The 16,206-nt window shown below is 39.5% G+C and overlaps 1 protein-coding gene across 2 annotated transcripts in view; it reads right to left on the reverse strand.

Annotated features, from left to right (window-relative positions):
* MDFIC2 (MyoD family inhibitor domain containing 2) overlaps nt 1–16,206 on the reverse strand; it is a 42,465-nt gene that overhangs the window by 12,906 nt on the left and 13,353 nt on the right. For both annotated transcript variants that reach the window (XM_062008083.1, XM_062008082.1), the window contains exon 2: nt 4,839–4,877. In XM_062008083.1, the coding sequence (XP_061864067.1) occupies nt 4,839–4,877 (39 nt within the window). The remainder of the gene's footprint in view (nt 1–4,838; nt 4,878–16,206) is intronic.

The raw sequence follows: 16,206 nt of genomic DNA on the forward strand, positions 1-16,206 counted from the left end.
GCCGCTGTTTTCTTTCCTACCAAGTTTTTCTTTAGGTCTGTATTTATGCCCTGACTGTTATGACCTCATGAAATGGCCTCTGTGGTATAAATCCATTACAGTAGTTGGGGTTAGTCCAAAGACCAACAAGATCATAGAATCATAGATCTTGTGATCTTGTGCCATTTCCCGTACTGCTTGCTGATAGGTAACTTTTCCTTTTCTTTTGCCTCTGTTGAATTAATTTCTTCAATTTATGATCAGGGCATCCTGGCACTCTGTCATTACTCCAGCAGCTCTGGAGTAACATCATCCTCTCTGGGAGTCTCCAAGAAGGAGTGGCTATTTCTGAAGCTGAATTTAAACCCCAGGTTGGATTTTTGGTTCTTATAGGTGGTTTGGTGGCTCTATCACATGAAGCAGCCCTAAAAACGTTTTGTGAAGAGGAACAAAGTTTTCTTTCCATATGCTTTTGTTTCTTTCTTTTCATTTCAAGGCTGCACTCTCCTGATATTTTACTAATAAGGACAGTTAAACAAACTCAGAGCAAGCAAGTCTCAAAATGAACCTCAACTGAAAACTGACATCCCTGTCCTCCCTCCAAGCAGAGGGCTAAGCATCTCTGTTTTTATTAATGTCAGTAGGTCACTCCTGCCACCCTAAGGCCATACCATTCCCTTTCCCAAGGCTGCAGAGATTTCAGAAGCAAAGCTGCATCTTGTTGGTGGGGCTGCATGGATACCCCACACCAGGTACTGGGGTAGGTCCATCTCAATGCTTATGATCAACTCCCTGCTGTATTGGAAGGATAGTTCAAAACTCTCAAATTCTCTTTATTTCTCACTGCAGTAGAAAGCTGGAGATTTTGGTGCATTATCTTATCTGAATTGATCATGTTGTTTTAAAAGTTAAGAAAAATCAAACATTATTATTGTTACAGTCCTTGCCTTGACAGCAGTGCTGCAGTAATTCAGTCTTCCTTCCTTCCTCTGACAGCTGATTACTCACCTCATCAATGAGGTTAAGACTGTATGCCAATACGATCGAGTTACAGAAACAAAATCCTAACCCAGAACAGAGCACCCAGAAGTAGACAGGGCTTTATTTAATATGCTGTAACTAAAGGTAGATTTTACCCATGGACATGGTCGTGTAACCCCTCACTCTGTTTAGCTTTGAAAATTATAGGTAATGTAAACCAGAATATATTGAGTTTATTACAAAAGATTTTATTTTTTCCCCATGTTAAACTCTGTGTCATTAATTTTGGAAAGCACTTAAAATGCTCAGGGGGTTTTTTTGGTAAGCACCATCTATTGAAAAGTGGAATTGTCAGAGAGATCTCTAGGCAGAATGTCTGAACTTCATAATGAAAAGATAGCACAGTGTTTTCCTTTCATGTCTCAAGGTCTTTGGCAACTGTACCACTTTCTGAATGACACTAGAGTTAAGCATCAAGAATTTACTTCCAATGTAGGCATTGCCCAGGGTTATGGTCACAATCTTGCATAGCATTAACGCCAGGGGAGCTCTGAGGCTGTCAGCATTTTGATTTGGTGGGGAGAAACATAAAAGATATTCTTAAAACACACTCCAAAAGTTTAAAAGCTGCAAATAGAGCTGCAAATGAGAGAAGATGCAGCATTTCTCATAGGTGGCCCTTAAAGCTCTACTTGTGGTAAATTAACTTGTGATAATATATGACTACAAAACCCCACATCTTCTAATGAATTATAAAAGCTTTTCTTTGATTTGGATCCAATGATGAGTGGCAATCTGTGAGAGTCTTATGTTTTCTACAGACTGTCCTAGCAAACGCTTCCATTTTTTCCTCTTTCATCTGCATGTCATACTGGAACGCAACTGGCAGATGAACTCTTCCACTATAGGAGACATTATTAGTCTTATTACCATCTGAGCACTTCCCCAGGTGCTGCTGAGCAGCCTTTGCTGGACCATGCTGAAAACCATTTATTTAGCTCTGCAAGGGCCTGATCCAGTATCCTCAATGGAAAGACTTCCAGGGACGTTAACAGACCAGGCTCCAAAACAGCCTCCAAGATGGCATCCTTCTCTGGACTTCTTTGCTCTTTGACTCAGAAGGAGTTGTAGACAAAGCAATTGAAGCAGGTGTATCACTCTACACATCTATGCACAGAACATTTTTTTTCCTGGAGGACACTGAAGATGCAGAATATCTACTCTGGGGATACACAGATGATATCCACTGTTCCTTAATACTATGATAAGTACTTTTAGGACAGAGTAGTCTTGCCAGCTCTGGCAAAGGCAAACATGGTAACTGTTCTGCTCGCAGTATTAAACACATTTCTCTTGCTGTGCAGTGAAAGGATGTGTTTAAACTCACAGTCTATCACTATTCCTGGATAGTGTAGGAGAGTCCAGGAACACTCAAGATGTCTTTTCCTGTGCGTATTAACTTGTTCAGAGCAAAACAGCGTTCTTAGAAAACAGAAATCTTACAGCAGAAGAAAGTTTCCTTCATAACTGTGCTACAAAGGTTTCCAAACAGCTGCTTGTTCATTTGGGTGCATGAAATATTAGGTTCAGCCCGCTCACAAGCACAAACACATAATTTCTTCTCACTGTGGCACCTTCACTGTGTTCATTTCCGCCTGGCTTTGTAATATTGGTGAGTGCAGTGCTAGCACAATGTTTTCATTGTACAAGCTTTCAGAGGAGAGCTGCAGAGCTCTTGTAACCTTGGTGAAGTGCCAGTCCCTCCCCAGGGCCAGCTGTTTGTCCTGCTTCACAAGAAACCGCACTCCCAAGGAGTTTGGCAGGTGGCTGATGATGTGAGCAGCAAACACCAGAGGTTTCAGAGGTTCTAGAGGATAGGTCAGCTCACTTCTACCTGTCTGTGGACCACGCACAAAGATCAAAGGGTTGATTGGATGACCCTCAGTTCATTGAGCTCACCAAAGCCCCAGGAGCAGCACCCCTCATCCATCCCTTTCAAGGCTGCTCTGGCATGGGGCAGGTGAGAGCTCAACCCTTTCCTCAACACTTCCTCACATCAAAACTTTCACTGAAGCTTTTGCTCAAAGCTCAGGTGTAACAACCCCTTCACAGCTCAGATCCTGAGAGGAAAAGGTGTATGCCAATGATGTGGGAAAGGTGTCACTATTTTAGCACAGATTAGGCCAAATGTAACCCCCATTAATCCTTCGGAGCAGGCCTCTGGTTTGTTCTTTTTTCAGTCTACTCTGTATTCAAAGCAAGTACATTTTTTTCTGTCACTATACCGCTATTGTTAACAACTATAAATGTATTAAAAACACAGGGGCATTTTAGTATGTGTATTGTGCATAAGAAATATTGTTACATGACAAGCTCCAATTGGCAAGTGAAAAGAGGTTTTATTGAAGGAAATAGCAGTAGCAAACAGTGAACTATGCAGAATAATGGTAATTGTTCCTTTAACATTGGCAGCGCACGTTCACTTAATATGACTGCTCCTCTGTCTCTGCCTCATCCAGACCCAGAGGACCTGTTAGACAAGCAGGCAGCCACCTCTCTCTGGGATCAAGCTGTCAATGCAAACTTGCTTTCTCGGAGCTAAGCTATACCCCCAGAGCTCCTGAAGCTTTTCCTGAGTGAAAGCTTTAAAAAAGCTCCATTCTAAATTACATCACACGAGCTGTTCTCTTCAGACTGACAGAACAAAAGCGGGGGGGGGGGGGGGAATGCCAGAAGTACCATCTGAGTGACTTCTGAGTTGCACAGAATTATTTACGTCCTCATGTTTTATCAGAGCAGACTAACGTTGTCTTGACCTCACCCACCAAAGCCCTAGCAGTATCCTCTAACTGGCTGAGAAAGTTTACATTGTGAGTGTTTGCATTACACAATTGCAGGCTTTTTGCTTGCAACAGCAGTCTTGGATGCTCTGTTAAGAAAGATCCTAATGGGGTCATTGTGCTTTCTACACCTTTTTAGAGGACAATACAGCCAGGCCATTGTTACTGGAGGAGCCTAGCCTAGGGATGCTATGCAACCTGGTGTGTTCATCTTCTAATCAGTAACACGCAAACTAATGGTCATGGTGAGGGCTGTTGGACACTCTCAAAATCTAATACACCTCTCAGGCTGGGTTGAGCAGAGACTTGCCAACTTAAAGTCATAATCAGAAGTAAAGGAAGCAGGTAAGCATTGCCCACTTCTGCTGGGGCTCAGTAGGAAGCAGCAGGGGTGTGTCTCTCCCTTCAAAAGGTTTTCAGGTGGTATAGATTAGTTTGAGAACTCTCACTCAGGAAAACATCCTCAGCTGGGAAAGGAGGAGGCTAGGGGCCTTCATTCTTCAGCAGATAAATCAAGGCAAGAGGAAAAGACCCAGGTTATGGCTGTTTTCCAGGTAAGCTGGAGAATTAGAAGACCTTGTAAGGTGGCTAGGTGTCAGTTTGGGGGTTTCTCAGACCCGTGGTGATACACTGAGATCCTGCAAATTGAAACAAGCAGGTTTTGTGTGCTCATAAGTTGACTCTTTGGGGTTTTTACTCAATTTTCATAAGAAAACAGCTGTGAGGTTAAGAGCTTGTTATCCTCATACTCAAGAGCTTGTAGGCTTAGCCTCCTGCACAGCACTTCTTTGCTTGTTCTGCTGTTTTAACTTTAAAATGTGTGAGTCATTAATATCCAGGATAGTTTTATTTTCCTGATGGTCTGAAGGCTGAAACAGTTGATGGGTTAGTGTTAAGGCAAAAAATGTTGCTCATATCTCCTATGGAATTAGAATAATTGAGCTCAATCTCTTGCATGAACCATGCCACCTCAGGAGTCTCAAAGGTGTAGTGCCATGCACTGTGGGGAGAAGGAACTGAGAAAGTGGGGGGGCTTACCTGAGTCTCCAAGGGGCTGTAGGATGGGACTGTCCAGTTCTGGAAAACAAGAATGGGAGAGGAAGCTTACTTGTCTTTTCAGTAAGCAGGGAAATCTCAGCTGATGAGGTGGTTTTGTTGTTCCATGGAGCCATTAGCATTTTGTGAGTGCCTCATAACTGTATTGTTACCAGAGGAAAGAGAAACATCAGGCTGCTGGGGCTGGAGACTTAGTCCCCTACTTGGCTTCACAAATATGAAAAAAGCAGCTCTTAACAGAAGCTGGAAGATCTCTTTCCCCTTTAAGGATCCAGTGACCTCTGTATTCTCTCTGAGATGTTCCTTTTTTTTTTTCTCCTTAGGGGACTCAGGCATTTTTCATAAGGTCAATATGATACAACAAAGGAACAGACTCCATGAGGATCCCAGCTCACTAATGCATTGTTCATCCCTGAGTTTCTGAGTGAGTAAAGTTTATGGTTTTTTTTCTTGTATCTTTTGGCATCTCATGTCCGAGTTGTCTTCGCATACCTTATCATTGAAATGCTTCTGATCCACAAGGGAACAGCCTAGTGCCCATTAAAGCTGATGGAAATGCTTGGTTTCAGGGCATACCATATCAGGTGTTGTATCTGTTTCCTCTGCCAAATCATGCAAATCTTAATTAGGCAAAAATCTTCATTAAATTAATCGCAACCGAGGAAAACACTGGTAATGAACCTGAATACAGGCCTCATCACATCCCTGTTTCTACCAGTGGTACACATAAAGATGCTAAGCTTTCAGCTTTTTAAGCTAGCAGAACAAGTTATTAAACATCCCCACAGTCTAGTTTTCAGAAACTTGGATTTAGGGCACGGTGGAGGTTCAAGTTTAGCTCTTCCATCTTTAATTTTATGTTTTGGCGTGGTAATGCATCCTCAGCTTTTAGGTGTATTACATATATCATCTTTCACCACAAAAGACGTCTGAGTAACTCTAAATCCTTAATGATGGCAAAGCAGAGAGCCCTATGGTGTTTGTAGTACTATGTGTTTCTCCTGTTTGGATGGAAAGACATGAGTCTTGTCTAAGTAATTGAATACTTGGGTGGCATTGTGATCCCACTGAATGTGGGGTTTTGTGCCATGCAGATATCACTCAAAGAAATGATGTTCAGTGTTATTTTGGTAAATCTAGATCTGAATGCACTTGTGAAAAATACTAGCCTATCTTTGTAAATCTCAAGTTGTGTTTGTAATAGGGGTGGCCAGAAACCTACTTCCTTATGAAATGAGGAAACATCGATCTGGAAGTAATTTTTAGGTAATAGTGAGGGCGCTATGGTCCTGTTTCCAGGCTCTTGATTAAAGGATATCGGGCCTTTCAGTAGGACAGCAGAGGGGCCCCTCATGGCATGGAGACAAGTGTGATGGTAGGTGCAGGTTTGTGAGTCTCTGACACCATGCCTCAATTCTCTGGGGCATTGGGAGGCTGAGGAGACTAACTTGCACTTGCTGCTATGCAGATCATGCTGCTCTCCCCTCCTACCCTGCATTGATTCACATCCTGTGTTGCTGTCTGGTATGCTGCTAGCTACATGCTTTGGTGAGGTACATGGTGAACTACTAGCTCTGATCCGGAGTGAGGTCCAGAAAGTTTACTTACATTTCTGTAGATAACTTTTCTATTTTCTTCTACAAGCGTGTCTAAGCCAAGTTTTATGCCTTCTTTCAGCTTTGCTAAAGAAAATAGAAATGTGTCCCATTTCCCATATGTTTATTTCAAACTATGATTCTTCTGCAAAGTCTGATTTGTTTGTCTTTCCATAACAAATGGCAATGGTTAAGGTTGCATCTCTACCAACCTCTTTGAAAGTAGCTTCTAATAGTTTATTTAGAGGGATTATTTAATCTGCCACAGAGTGAGGCAGTCATATAGTAGTGTCTAACTTGCACAGATCAAGACTACTGAACACTAGCTTAAGGCAGAAAGCTTCATGTCCAATAGACAGTAGGATCACAAGAGCATGGAGTGAGAATTTGCAAGTCTGCTATACCTGAAGAAAAAATAAATTAACTTTTCCTTTCCTGGTGGAACTGGAAAGACTGGGAGAAGCTAGCAACATCAACTGCCTATTGAAGGTGGTGTTGCTGTCCCTCAATGACTGCTTGCACCAACCATTTAAGCCTTAATCGGCTATAAAGCAGGGACATGTATAGTTCTATTTCATATATGATTGCTTAAGTGATGAAGTCATGTCTGTAAGTTAATACACACTCTGGAGATGCAGTTGTCAGTGTCTTGTGGTTGCCTTGTTCAGCTTCAGAAAGAATTTTTGTGTGGCAAACTTCTACAGCTATTATGGCTCAGGATCACTAGTTAGCTACAGCAGGAGGGTCAAACTTTGGAGATTGTAGTTTTTTTTCTAGCCTGCAGATTTCCTCCCCCTTCAAGTCTGTTTTCTAATCTTGACAGTACCCTGCCTTCTGTTTAAAAGCATTAGTAATACCAAATAAAGCTAAAGATGCTCATTATAACAACTAAGTTTCTTCAGTTTTAATCAGAGCACATGCTTATGCCAGGTTTGGCATGAAGAATATGTGTCTAGTTTAGGGCATAGATAGCTGATCCATTGTTAATGTGTTACATATAACTTTGCTTTTCGTTGTACAATTTACCTGGAGGCTGATATGAACATAAGTCATCTAATTTTTACTTGGTTGGGGGTGGTGGAAAGACAAAGAATGGGAAATAAGGCTATTGCCATGTGTGCTGAACTATGCTTTGGTAATAACAGTTGTCTTGTAGCTAAGTGGCCATCGAAACCTTTCTAGCAGTGGCAATAAATTTAAAAAATCTTCAGAAAATAGATCAGTTTTCAAAGAGTAAAGAAAGATGCAGCAATTATTATGATACAGGCTTGCAGTCTGTTTCTGATTATTCTTTTGGCTGGAGAGTTGGGGTTTCTAATTGTAAGGGTAAGGAATCCTTTTTATCTATCTCTTGCCTCCTAATCCTATGCTAGACAGTATTGTTTTCTGTGTCTTTTGTCTTCTGGGGAAGGAGACAATCTCTGGCTCATGCAAACATCTTGTTAAAGTCTGCTGAGGATTAGGGGGTGTGACAGTTTTCTTGCTGAGCCTTTTTATAGGGGATTTTTATGCCTGCTTTTCTGGGAGGTCTTTGAAATGTCTTTTATGTAGCAATCATTTCACTCTTTCTTTGTTGTCTTAAATGTTGAGGCTGTATTCTTCTCATCTGTTCCTATTTATATTCCATACTAGCTGGTCATAACAGTTTGGCTTGAAACTCTCATCGTGCTGTGTGCTCCTGGATCACAGGAGTGTTGTCAACTGCTCTAGGACAATTGTGAGTTTAGCTTTATTTTAGGGCACCTGAAGCTTTAGCATGGTACTTTAGGATGAAATACTGTCAAAGAGGTTCCAGAAGAAAAACAATAACCTAGGAGTCGGATATTTTCAGGTGTCCACAGATAAGTAAGGGCATTTAAACATGTTCCTGCTGTAACGAGAGAGGTCTCTCTTAGGGTAGTGTTCATCATATAGCCTTTGAAACTGTATGATAGAGGCTCATTCTGGCCTAAACTCCTACGATAATCAGTGGAAGAGTCAACTTGCTCTGCTGTTAACTCAGCCCATCTTGACAGAAGAGTTTAAGTGAAGAAAAAATTGCTTTTTGGAAGATTTTTATCCCTGTTCTTGCTCTACCCATCTGCAGTTCACTACAGACAAAATGCTTGTAATTACTCAGACCAGAAAGCCAACTTCAAGGTGACTAAAGTTGGATAGTACAAAGACTGTTCCTAGACAAATGAATGAAAGATCTTTACTTTTCACGAGAAATTTGGACTCTGGTAACTTCATGTTTCAGAAAGGAATTGGGTTGGTCAATGTGCTTAAGTACAGGTAGAACACAACATTCTGTTTCCTAAAATGTATGTGATTTTAGATTCTGTGTTGAGGAGCCAGGGTTATGTGGTTATCTTGCTGATTACAAAGGTATCAGAGGCACATTTGAAACATTTGTGTGGAAAAGCTGGCTGCATCACCTTCCCATTTGAGAAGATTGATATAAAAACTGTGTTTTCACACAATCATTACCAAACCCAACTAATGTGCACAAGGCACTGCTTCAGTTTGTTAATCTAGCTTAATTTATGTATTTCACTGGACACCATCATATTTTTAAAGAGGGAGAAAGTGCCTGCTTAGATCTTTATCCCTTGCTCCAACAAAGACCTTCCTAAAAGCCAGATTTTTTTAATTCCTCTAAAAATGTTCCCCATGTCACACAGCATTTATACCTGCCTTTGCTAGCAGTTTCTCTAGTTTAATTTTTGGTTTGTAAAGCCATATATAATATTGTTCCATTTCACACCTAACCACAAAACCCATTCTTCCAGATATGACCTCAGTTTATTTTATATTGCATGTCTTTTCCTTAAAGTATTTTATACATAGCATAATATGCAATGATACGGCACTGATGTTTATCAAAATTGTTTCACACTGTACTTACTTCTGTTCGTGCTTTTGGATCAAGTACAATGCAGTTGTAGATTAATACCACCTTTTAAAATAGGTTTAATGTGTTTATTTTTCTTACCACAGTCACTCCAGCCACTAACTTGTTCTACGGATTATATTAATGGGAATCTTGTGGGACCATCAAGGGGTATTTCTTTTCTATGGAAATAACAATTAAGATAACACACAAACTAATACAGTAATCAAATAAACCTGACAAATAACAAAAACTTTTTTTAAAGCTGCAGAGGCATGCTAACAAATCTATTTGATCAATATACGGGATGTGAAAAAAGAGGAGACAAGATTGACTGATGAATAAAATGGAACTGACACAAATAGGCTGACAGCCAGTCGCAAGTCTCTTTAGGGCAAATGCAATTAACTTAGAATAATAGACTCAAATTTGATGGTTAGAAATGCATTTTTATTAACAATCACAGCCTGAATCATTATGCACTCTTATGAATAAAATTGTAGTTATACTGAAAGTCTTGTGTATACATGTATGCATGTACATACAAAAAAGCCTTGAAGGAGAGCTTTATTTTTGTGACAGAATAGCTGTACGAGATTTAAAATATAAGGCATAACAAGTATAAATCTAAATATTCAAAGCAGTGATATAAAAACCACATATGTGATGTGCTAGTATTAATGATAAAGGCAATAAGCATGGGTCCCAGGACTGCTTGTTCTTTTGGGATGTGAAATTGCAATCAGGGATTTACAGATTTCATTCTGAGGCAGAGAAGTCATTACTAGAAACATAAGCTCATTCTCTTTACTTTAATAGCTATTTTAAATCATTCATTTAGAAAATACATTAACTATTTATTGTATGGGCAGTACATGTCTATTGGCATTCCATTTTCATGCCTTTTTTTATAATCCTTTTTAACAAATTATTTTATTAAAAGAAGATTAGAATTAGCAAAAGGATCCTACAGGTTTTGAAAATGCTACTCTGGAAGAAGGATATTTCCCATTATTAACAGGTATGCAGTATTAAAACTTTAAAGGGAGGGAAGACATTCGATTGTTAATGTGTCCTTTTTCTTCTGACCTTCGTGACTGAGGCTGATTGCTACTTGTAAATTACTTTCAAAATTACTAATCACATTTAATTTCTGAATAAATATATATATTTTTTAAAATCCTTAGCATTTAGATATGAAAAGAGCTGCCTGTAGGTTATGTTATGGTACAGATGTCTCTAACTTGTGAGGAAAAGATAAAGTAGACCACTTAATGCAGAGGAACTCAACATGGCATTAGCAAAGTATAACACGAATATGAAACCATAGTACCTGTAATGCTTGGTGCATAAATATCTTAAGAGAAAAGTGCAATTTTAGAAAGTAAAACTGTACTGGAAAATGTTTAAATCCAGTGTTTTCTAGCTCTATCCTTGGTGGACTACCACCAGCCGTGAAACATGATTCTCTGTAGTTGCCTGTAGGATGAAGAAACTGGTGTAAACCATCATGGTTCTCGGTTTCTGGGGTTGCTGAGCTGGATCCAAGAAGCAACCACACTTGGTTTTCTCCACTTTGAAGGTGGTTTTACTGTTATCTGTTTCTCAGAAGTGAGAAGTGCGCAGATGTACTGGGAAGCCAGACTGGCTGGTGTCTGGTAGGGGAGAGGCTCATGGAAGCCATTGAGAACTGGGACAGTATGTGGCTGGGGAACAGATTTTTCTGGTAAACATCTGGTGTCTGAGGAATTTGTAGACTGCCATTTTGGTTTTCTGCCTCTAATTAGCCTTAAAGTCGCTACCATGAGGGGAAAACTTCTCAGGAACTCCAATAGTTGCTGGAGACTTTCCAGACATTTTTCCTTCTCTTAATCTACAGCTACAGCAGCCCACCACAATGTTTCCTGAACTGGCTTCTTGAATAGCTGGTATTGCCTATTCTTAGTCATAAGATGGATGGTTCACATGTTGTTCTAGCACCACCAAACCTGGTGTGTGTCTAAAAAAAGGAATAATACTGTCAGGTCTGGCATGGTTGTTTTACTTTCACACAGAAATTGTTGCAAAATGCTGAGAGTTGGGCTGCTAAAGATTTCTCACAGACCTGCATTTTGTGTAGAGGGAGTTGTAGTCAAATGTTATCTATGTAATTTCTCCTTAGCATCTTTGTAGATGTGTTACTGGGATCTGATGGAAGAAAAGTAACTTCTTGAATGTGATGCCAGAAAAAGAATATGTGCTCCTTTATGGCCACAGTTACTTAATATTTTAAATGAGAAAGGAGTCTTAAAATAACTTACATGAAAATTTTAGTAGGAAAACAGACTGAGGAAGAAAGACCAGATCTGCTGATTTAAATGGGGGCAGCTTCTTTGCAGCCAGTATACAGCTAGTATTGGGGACTGGGGCTGTGGGATCAGTTCTTCCACTTTGTTGATTTTAGGCTAGTGAAATAGTGGTGGACTCCACACAATATTTCCTGATGTACAGTGCTGTAAGAGAAAGCAGGCTTAAGTCCTACATGATGATAGACTAATTCTTCACTGATATAATCACCCAAACAGAACAAGGATGACTCACTCAATCCAAAAATATCTTGGGGTCTGATTTGATCTCATTTAAATTAGTTCACACCAGCCTCATCTCATTTGTTTGAATGGACTTACTCCTGAGTTAGAATGATATATGTAAGAGAAAATCCAGGCCCTTGAAAATCAAATTGTAATTAATTTATCTTAATAGCTGCTGAATTAAAGTCAGATCTTAAAAAAATATATTAGAAAGCAAAAAAAAAAAGCTTTTAAGTGCATTAGGTTTTTCCTTAACCCAGCAGTGGTAGACTTGATGTATCATACTTAAAATATGTTGACATTCAGGTTCCTATTCTTTATATTCCTTTTTCAGAAGTTATTCCATTAAACAAAGATTAGACCTAAATGTAACCACCAACTTTGGAACATTTCTCCTGAAAAGTGTATTTTTTCCCTAGCACTGTTGTGTTTTTTCCCCTTGCCATCTTGGACCTGTTTGAGCTCAGAACTTCGATTTCACCTTTTCATGCTCCTCAAATATTAAAAGCTTTAATTCCTCATAGATTTACACTTTACTCAACTTTTATCTTCTATGAATACGACTTGGCCAAGATGTTCTCGATGAAACAAAAATACTTTTGCTTTACTTTCTGTTCACCTCATCCTCGAGCAGGTGCCAGGCAATCTGTGGTAGCTGTTCTGCTACCTGAGAAGTGTTCATATATAGAAACACTAGGCCAGCCTCCGTTGTCACGGCACAGGAAAGCAAAAAATAGATGCCATGAGAACATACTTCTTCCCATGAAGATTTCTGCAGCTACGTGAAGTCTTCAGATAAGCAGGTTTTAATGTTAGAGAATAGTGTGGGAATGAAGAATCTAGACAGATATGTCTGTAATATAAAAACAGGCCCTATAATGTATGCTTGATTAGATATGGTTAGACAGACATATTTAATGTTCCTCCTTCCTCCAGCGATGAAGAGTTTTGCCACCAACTGGTCCTTCATGTCAGGTGTATACTGTTTGCTTCCATTGGCTTGGTTGGAAAGCTACAGAAAAATAAATTGCTTACAAAAGCTGTATTTGTAGCCTATTTAGCTGCACAGCACTGCTTTGTTGTGTGATTCAAGGCTATCCAGAAGGCTGAGTTGCACTAAAAATCTTATTGTGTTAGTGCCACTGGCATAGGGGGAAGACAATATATTTTAAAGCCAAGGAATGATACCAAAAAGAAGTATAGATGATGCATCTGGGAAGGACCTCCCATTTCAGCTAGTCCCAGCCTACATGACATGGAAATCTCTGTGGGCTAATCCCTGAGGTGTTTTCTCCCTCATTTATTCTTAGACATCATCAAGTGACAGTGCCTGAAATGCCTCCTGAGGCAGAGCATCACCCCATTGTCTTTGCTTGGAAAATATTTCCCTACTCTCCAAGCCACATAATATTCATTTCCCAAATAAGTGTAGGGGCAGGTATCTTGCTGTAGAAGCAGAAAGACATGCAACAGGGTAAGTCATTCCAAGTGCAGTAAAACACTCAAGACTGCAGGTTCCTCAGAACTAGATTTGTCTGGAATTTCTTTCCTCCCTGCTTTTGGTAGTGCTGCTTGTTTATGCGTTTGTTCACAGTAAAGGGTCACATTTTGCTCTGGTGGATTTTTCAAACCTAATTGCTCTGAAGACAATAAGGCAATAGCCATTTCAGTTAGGATCTAAATTTACTACGGTTTGATAGATACTTTATATCTAATAGGCGGCATCAGTGATGATAGAACAAGGGATTGATTCTGCTTTAGCTTTTATGACAGTGGTAATAAAGTTCTCTGGCTCCCAGATAACATCTAACAGGCCCTACAGTGCAGTGCAAAATTATGGTTAAGACTCAGCTGGTGGTTATTGCCCAGTAAATGTTCAACATATTTTAGTAGTGTGTTAGTATAAAGTTAACTGTAGTGACTGGTGATTTCTGCCATGGCCAGAAATCTGTCAAACTAGATGCTCAGTGTAAACGCTGTTGAAACATTCCTGTCTGTGAAAGCTTGAGGTCTATGTGGGTGATGATTTTACAAATGATAAACTGCAGTGTGGACACAGAGTTTTCTTCTTCTGAAGAAGAACACAGAGGCAGTCAAGGAATAGACAGGTACAGAACTTTGTTCTTCTGAGCGTTAAATGGATAACGAATAGCATCTTTTCCTCCAGTTTTAGACAGTTATAACCTTATCTCCTGTGTTTCTTTAAAATCCTTCTTTCTTTACCTTCTATAATCGGGGAGAGGAGTACATTGATTCACTTTCTAGGTGGCTTTCCAGCTGTGTATCATGTCTTTATAATTCCTTTAGGTTCAGTTTCAGTTCTCCATAGAAGAACCCTGATGTAATTTCAGGGAAACTTCTAATGTTCTCCCAAGAGAAGGTGAGTTTGTGAAGGTTGCCATTATGCTTCTCGTCATACAGTCTCCCCCCAAAATTTTAAGGAAGCAAAACCACAAAATTGCACTAAAATGGCACAACCCACCTATATAAAACGTTGCTTTCTTGTGAAACCAAGCAGCACAACTGTGACTGCTTTGGAATTCCAAGTAGTCTGTACAGTTTTGTGTTTTTTGGGTTTTCTTTATTGTGGTGGGAGGGGGAACAGATTAGTCCAGTACAATTATCCTGTCTCACTGGAGCTTATACAACCAACCTTGGTAATTTTTCCTTCAGAGGGATTTATTCCTTGCATTAGTGAATGCAGGCAAACCACACTGCATATCACCAGAGGCCCACATTTTCAGAGCTAGGTGTTGCTTCCTGAGGGCCAAAGGGAGTTTTGCCATTGACTTTGATGAAAGTAGGAACAAGCCCTTTATTTGCAACTTAAAGCAAGTAGGTTAAAATTATGAAGAATGATTATTTAAAATAGCAATGATGTAATATCAGTGTCAATTCCATTATTTTAACAGATGTAAATTTGCTCTGCTCTTGAACTCTGGTGAATTTTAATGGCAATATTAAAGAGATACTATTAAGACTACTTAAAAGAACTATTTGTAAAAAGTGTCTCCAGTTAGGGGGGGAAAAAGTTTAAATTGCTTTTTTATTCACTCTGCACAATTATTTATTTGAATGGTTTTGTATATTACAAATTAATATGTATTAGGAGCTGTAAAGATCACACAATAATTCCAGTAGTCATGGGAAATGAGACATTGCACTATTTAGACAAAGCAAATAGACTTCTTATCTAGCCATAGTCGAGGTATCCTTCATTATAGGGCAAACAAATAGGGCGTAGTGTTATGGACAAAGTAGATGAAGAAAGTAGTTGTGAATAAGCTGTCTAAACTTCAGGGTAAACTTGTATAGATTCCAAGCCAAGTTCCATCTCTAAGTCTAGTGTTATACCTGGTTGATGATGGCTACCATCACTTTCCTGGCAGTCAAAGGAAACTGAGGACTGGGAGGTACTTACAGGACCCAGTTCTGATTTTACATTAACCTGCATTCCAGTGGCACACTGATGGGAGAAGCTCGGTGTGGCCTTATGTACAAGGCTGTTAGCATCGTTTCAAAAGAGCTGAATGTTCTGGAGAGAAGGTTTAGCTGCTTTAAAAACAATTCTAGGGCCACAGTCCTGAGCTCATAAAGATAAATAGAAGATCTTGAACAGGGTGACATTACATAAACTAGGTTATCACAGGCCAAAAAAAGGTGTTGCCACTTGGGATATTTTTTTTTGGAAGAGTAATACAAAAAATATTAGAAAATTGGATTGAGAATCAGACAAAGCCAGATTCTAATAATTTAGTGCCAGCATTTTTACTAAGGGCTCAACTTTTCTGTCATTGAAATCAATGACAGTCCTTTCTAACCTTTACCTCCTGTACAGCTGCTAATTTTGGGTACTACAGTTATTTCTGTTTGTTTCTCAGAAACGTGTGAAGCTCGCATTCATTAAGTGCTGGGTACTGGTCACTGCAGTCATAGGTCTCAGTTATCCAAGAAAGCTGGATATTTACATTAAACATCACTGAGATATAAGGTATATCTAATTTAGCATTGAGTATGAAGGTTTATTATGTCACTGTCTTTGTAAGATGGCTTGATTCCTCAAGAGAAGTGGTGGCATAGGGGAAGATGAAACAAGTCTGGAAAGTTGGAACCTGAACTGTTGTAAAGATTTTTTTCTAAGCTGAGCTTCCAGTTGCTTTGCTGTAGAGTTATGTTCCTGTCCTGATTTCCAAATCTAGGAAAGAACATATTTCACACTTCTAAGTAATTGCTTCACCTTTACTCCCATGAATCACTTTCATGGAGCAAATAGGCTGTTTTAGTGGTTAATGGCTGAAGAGGATTTGAGAAAC

The sequence above is a fragment of the Colius striatus genome, chromosome 15 (genome assembly GCF_028858725.1).
Source record: "Colius striatus isolate bColStr4 chromosome 15, bColStr4.1.hap1, whole genome shotgun sequence".
In the NCBI taxonomy this organism is placed as follows: Eukaryota; Metazoa; Chordata; class Aves; order Coliiformes; family Coliidae; genus Colius; species Colius striatus.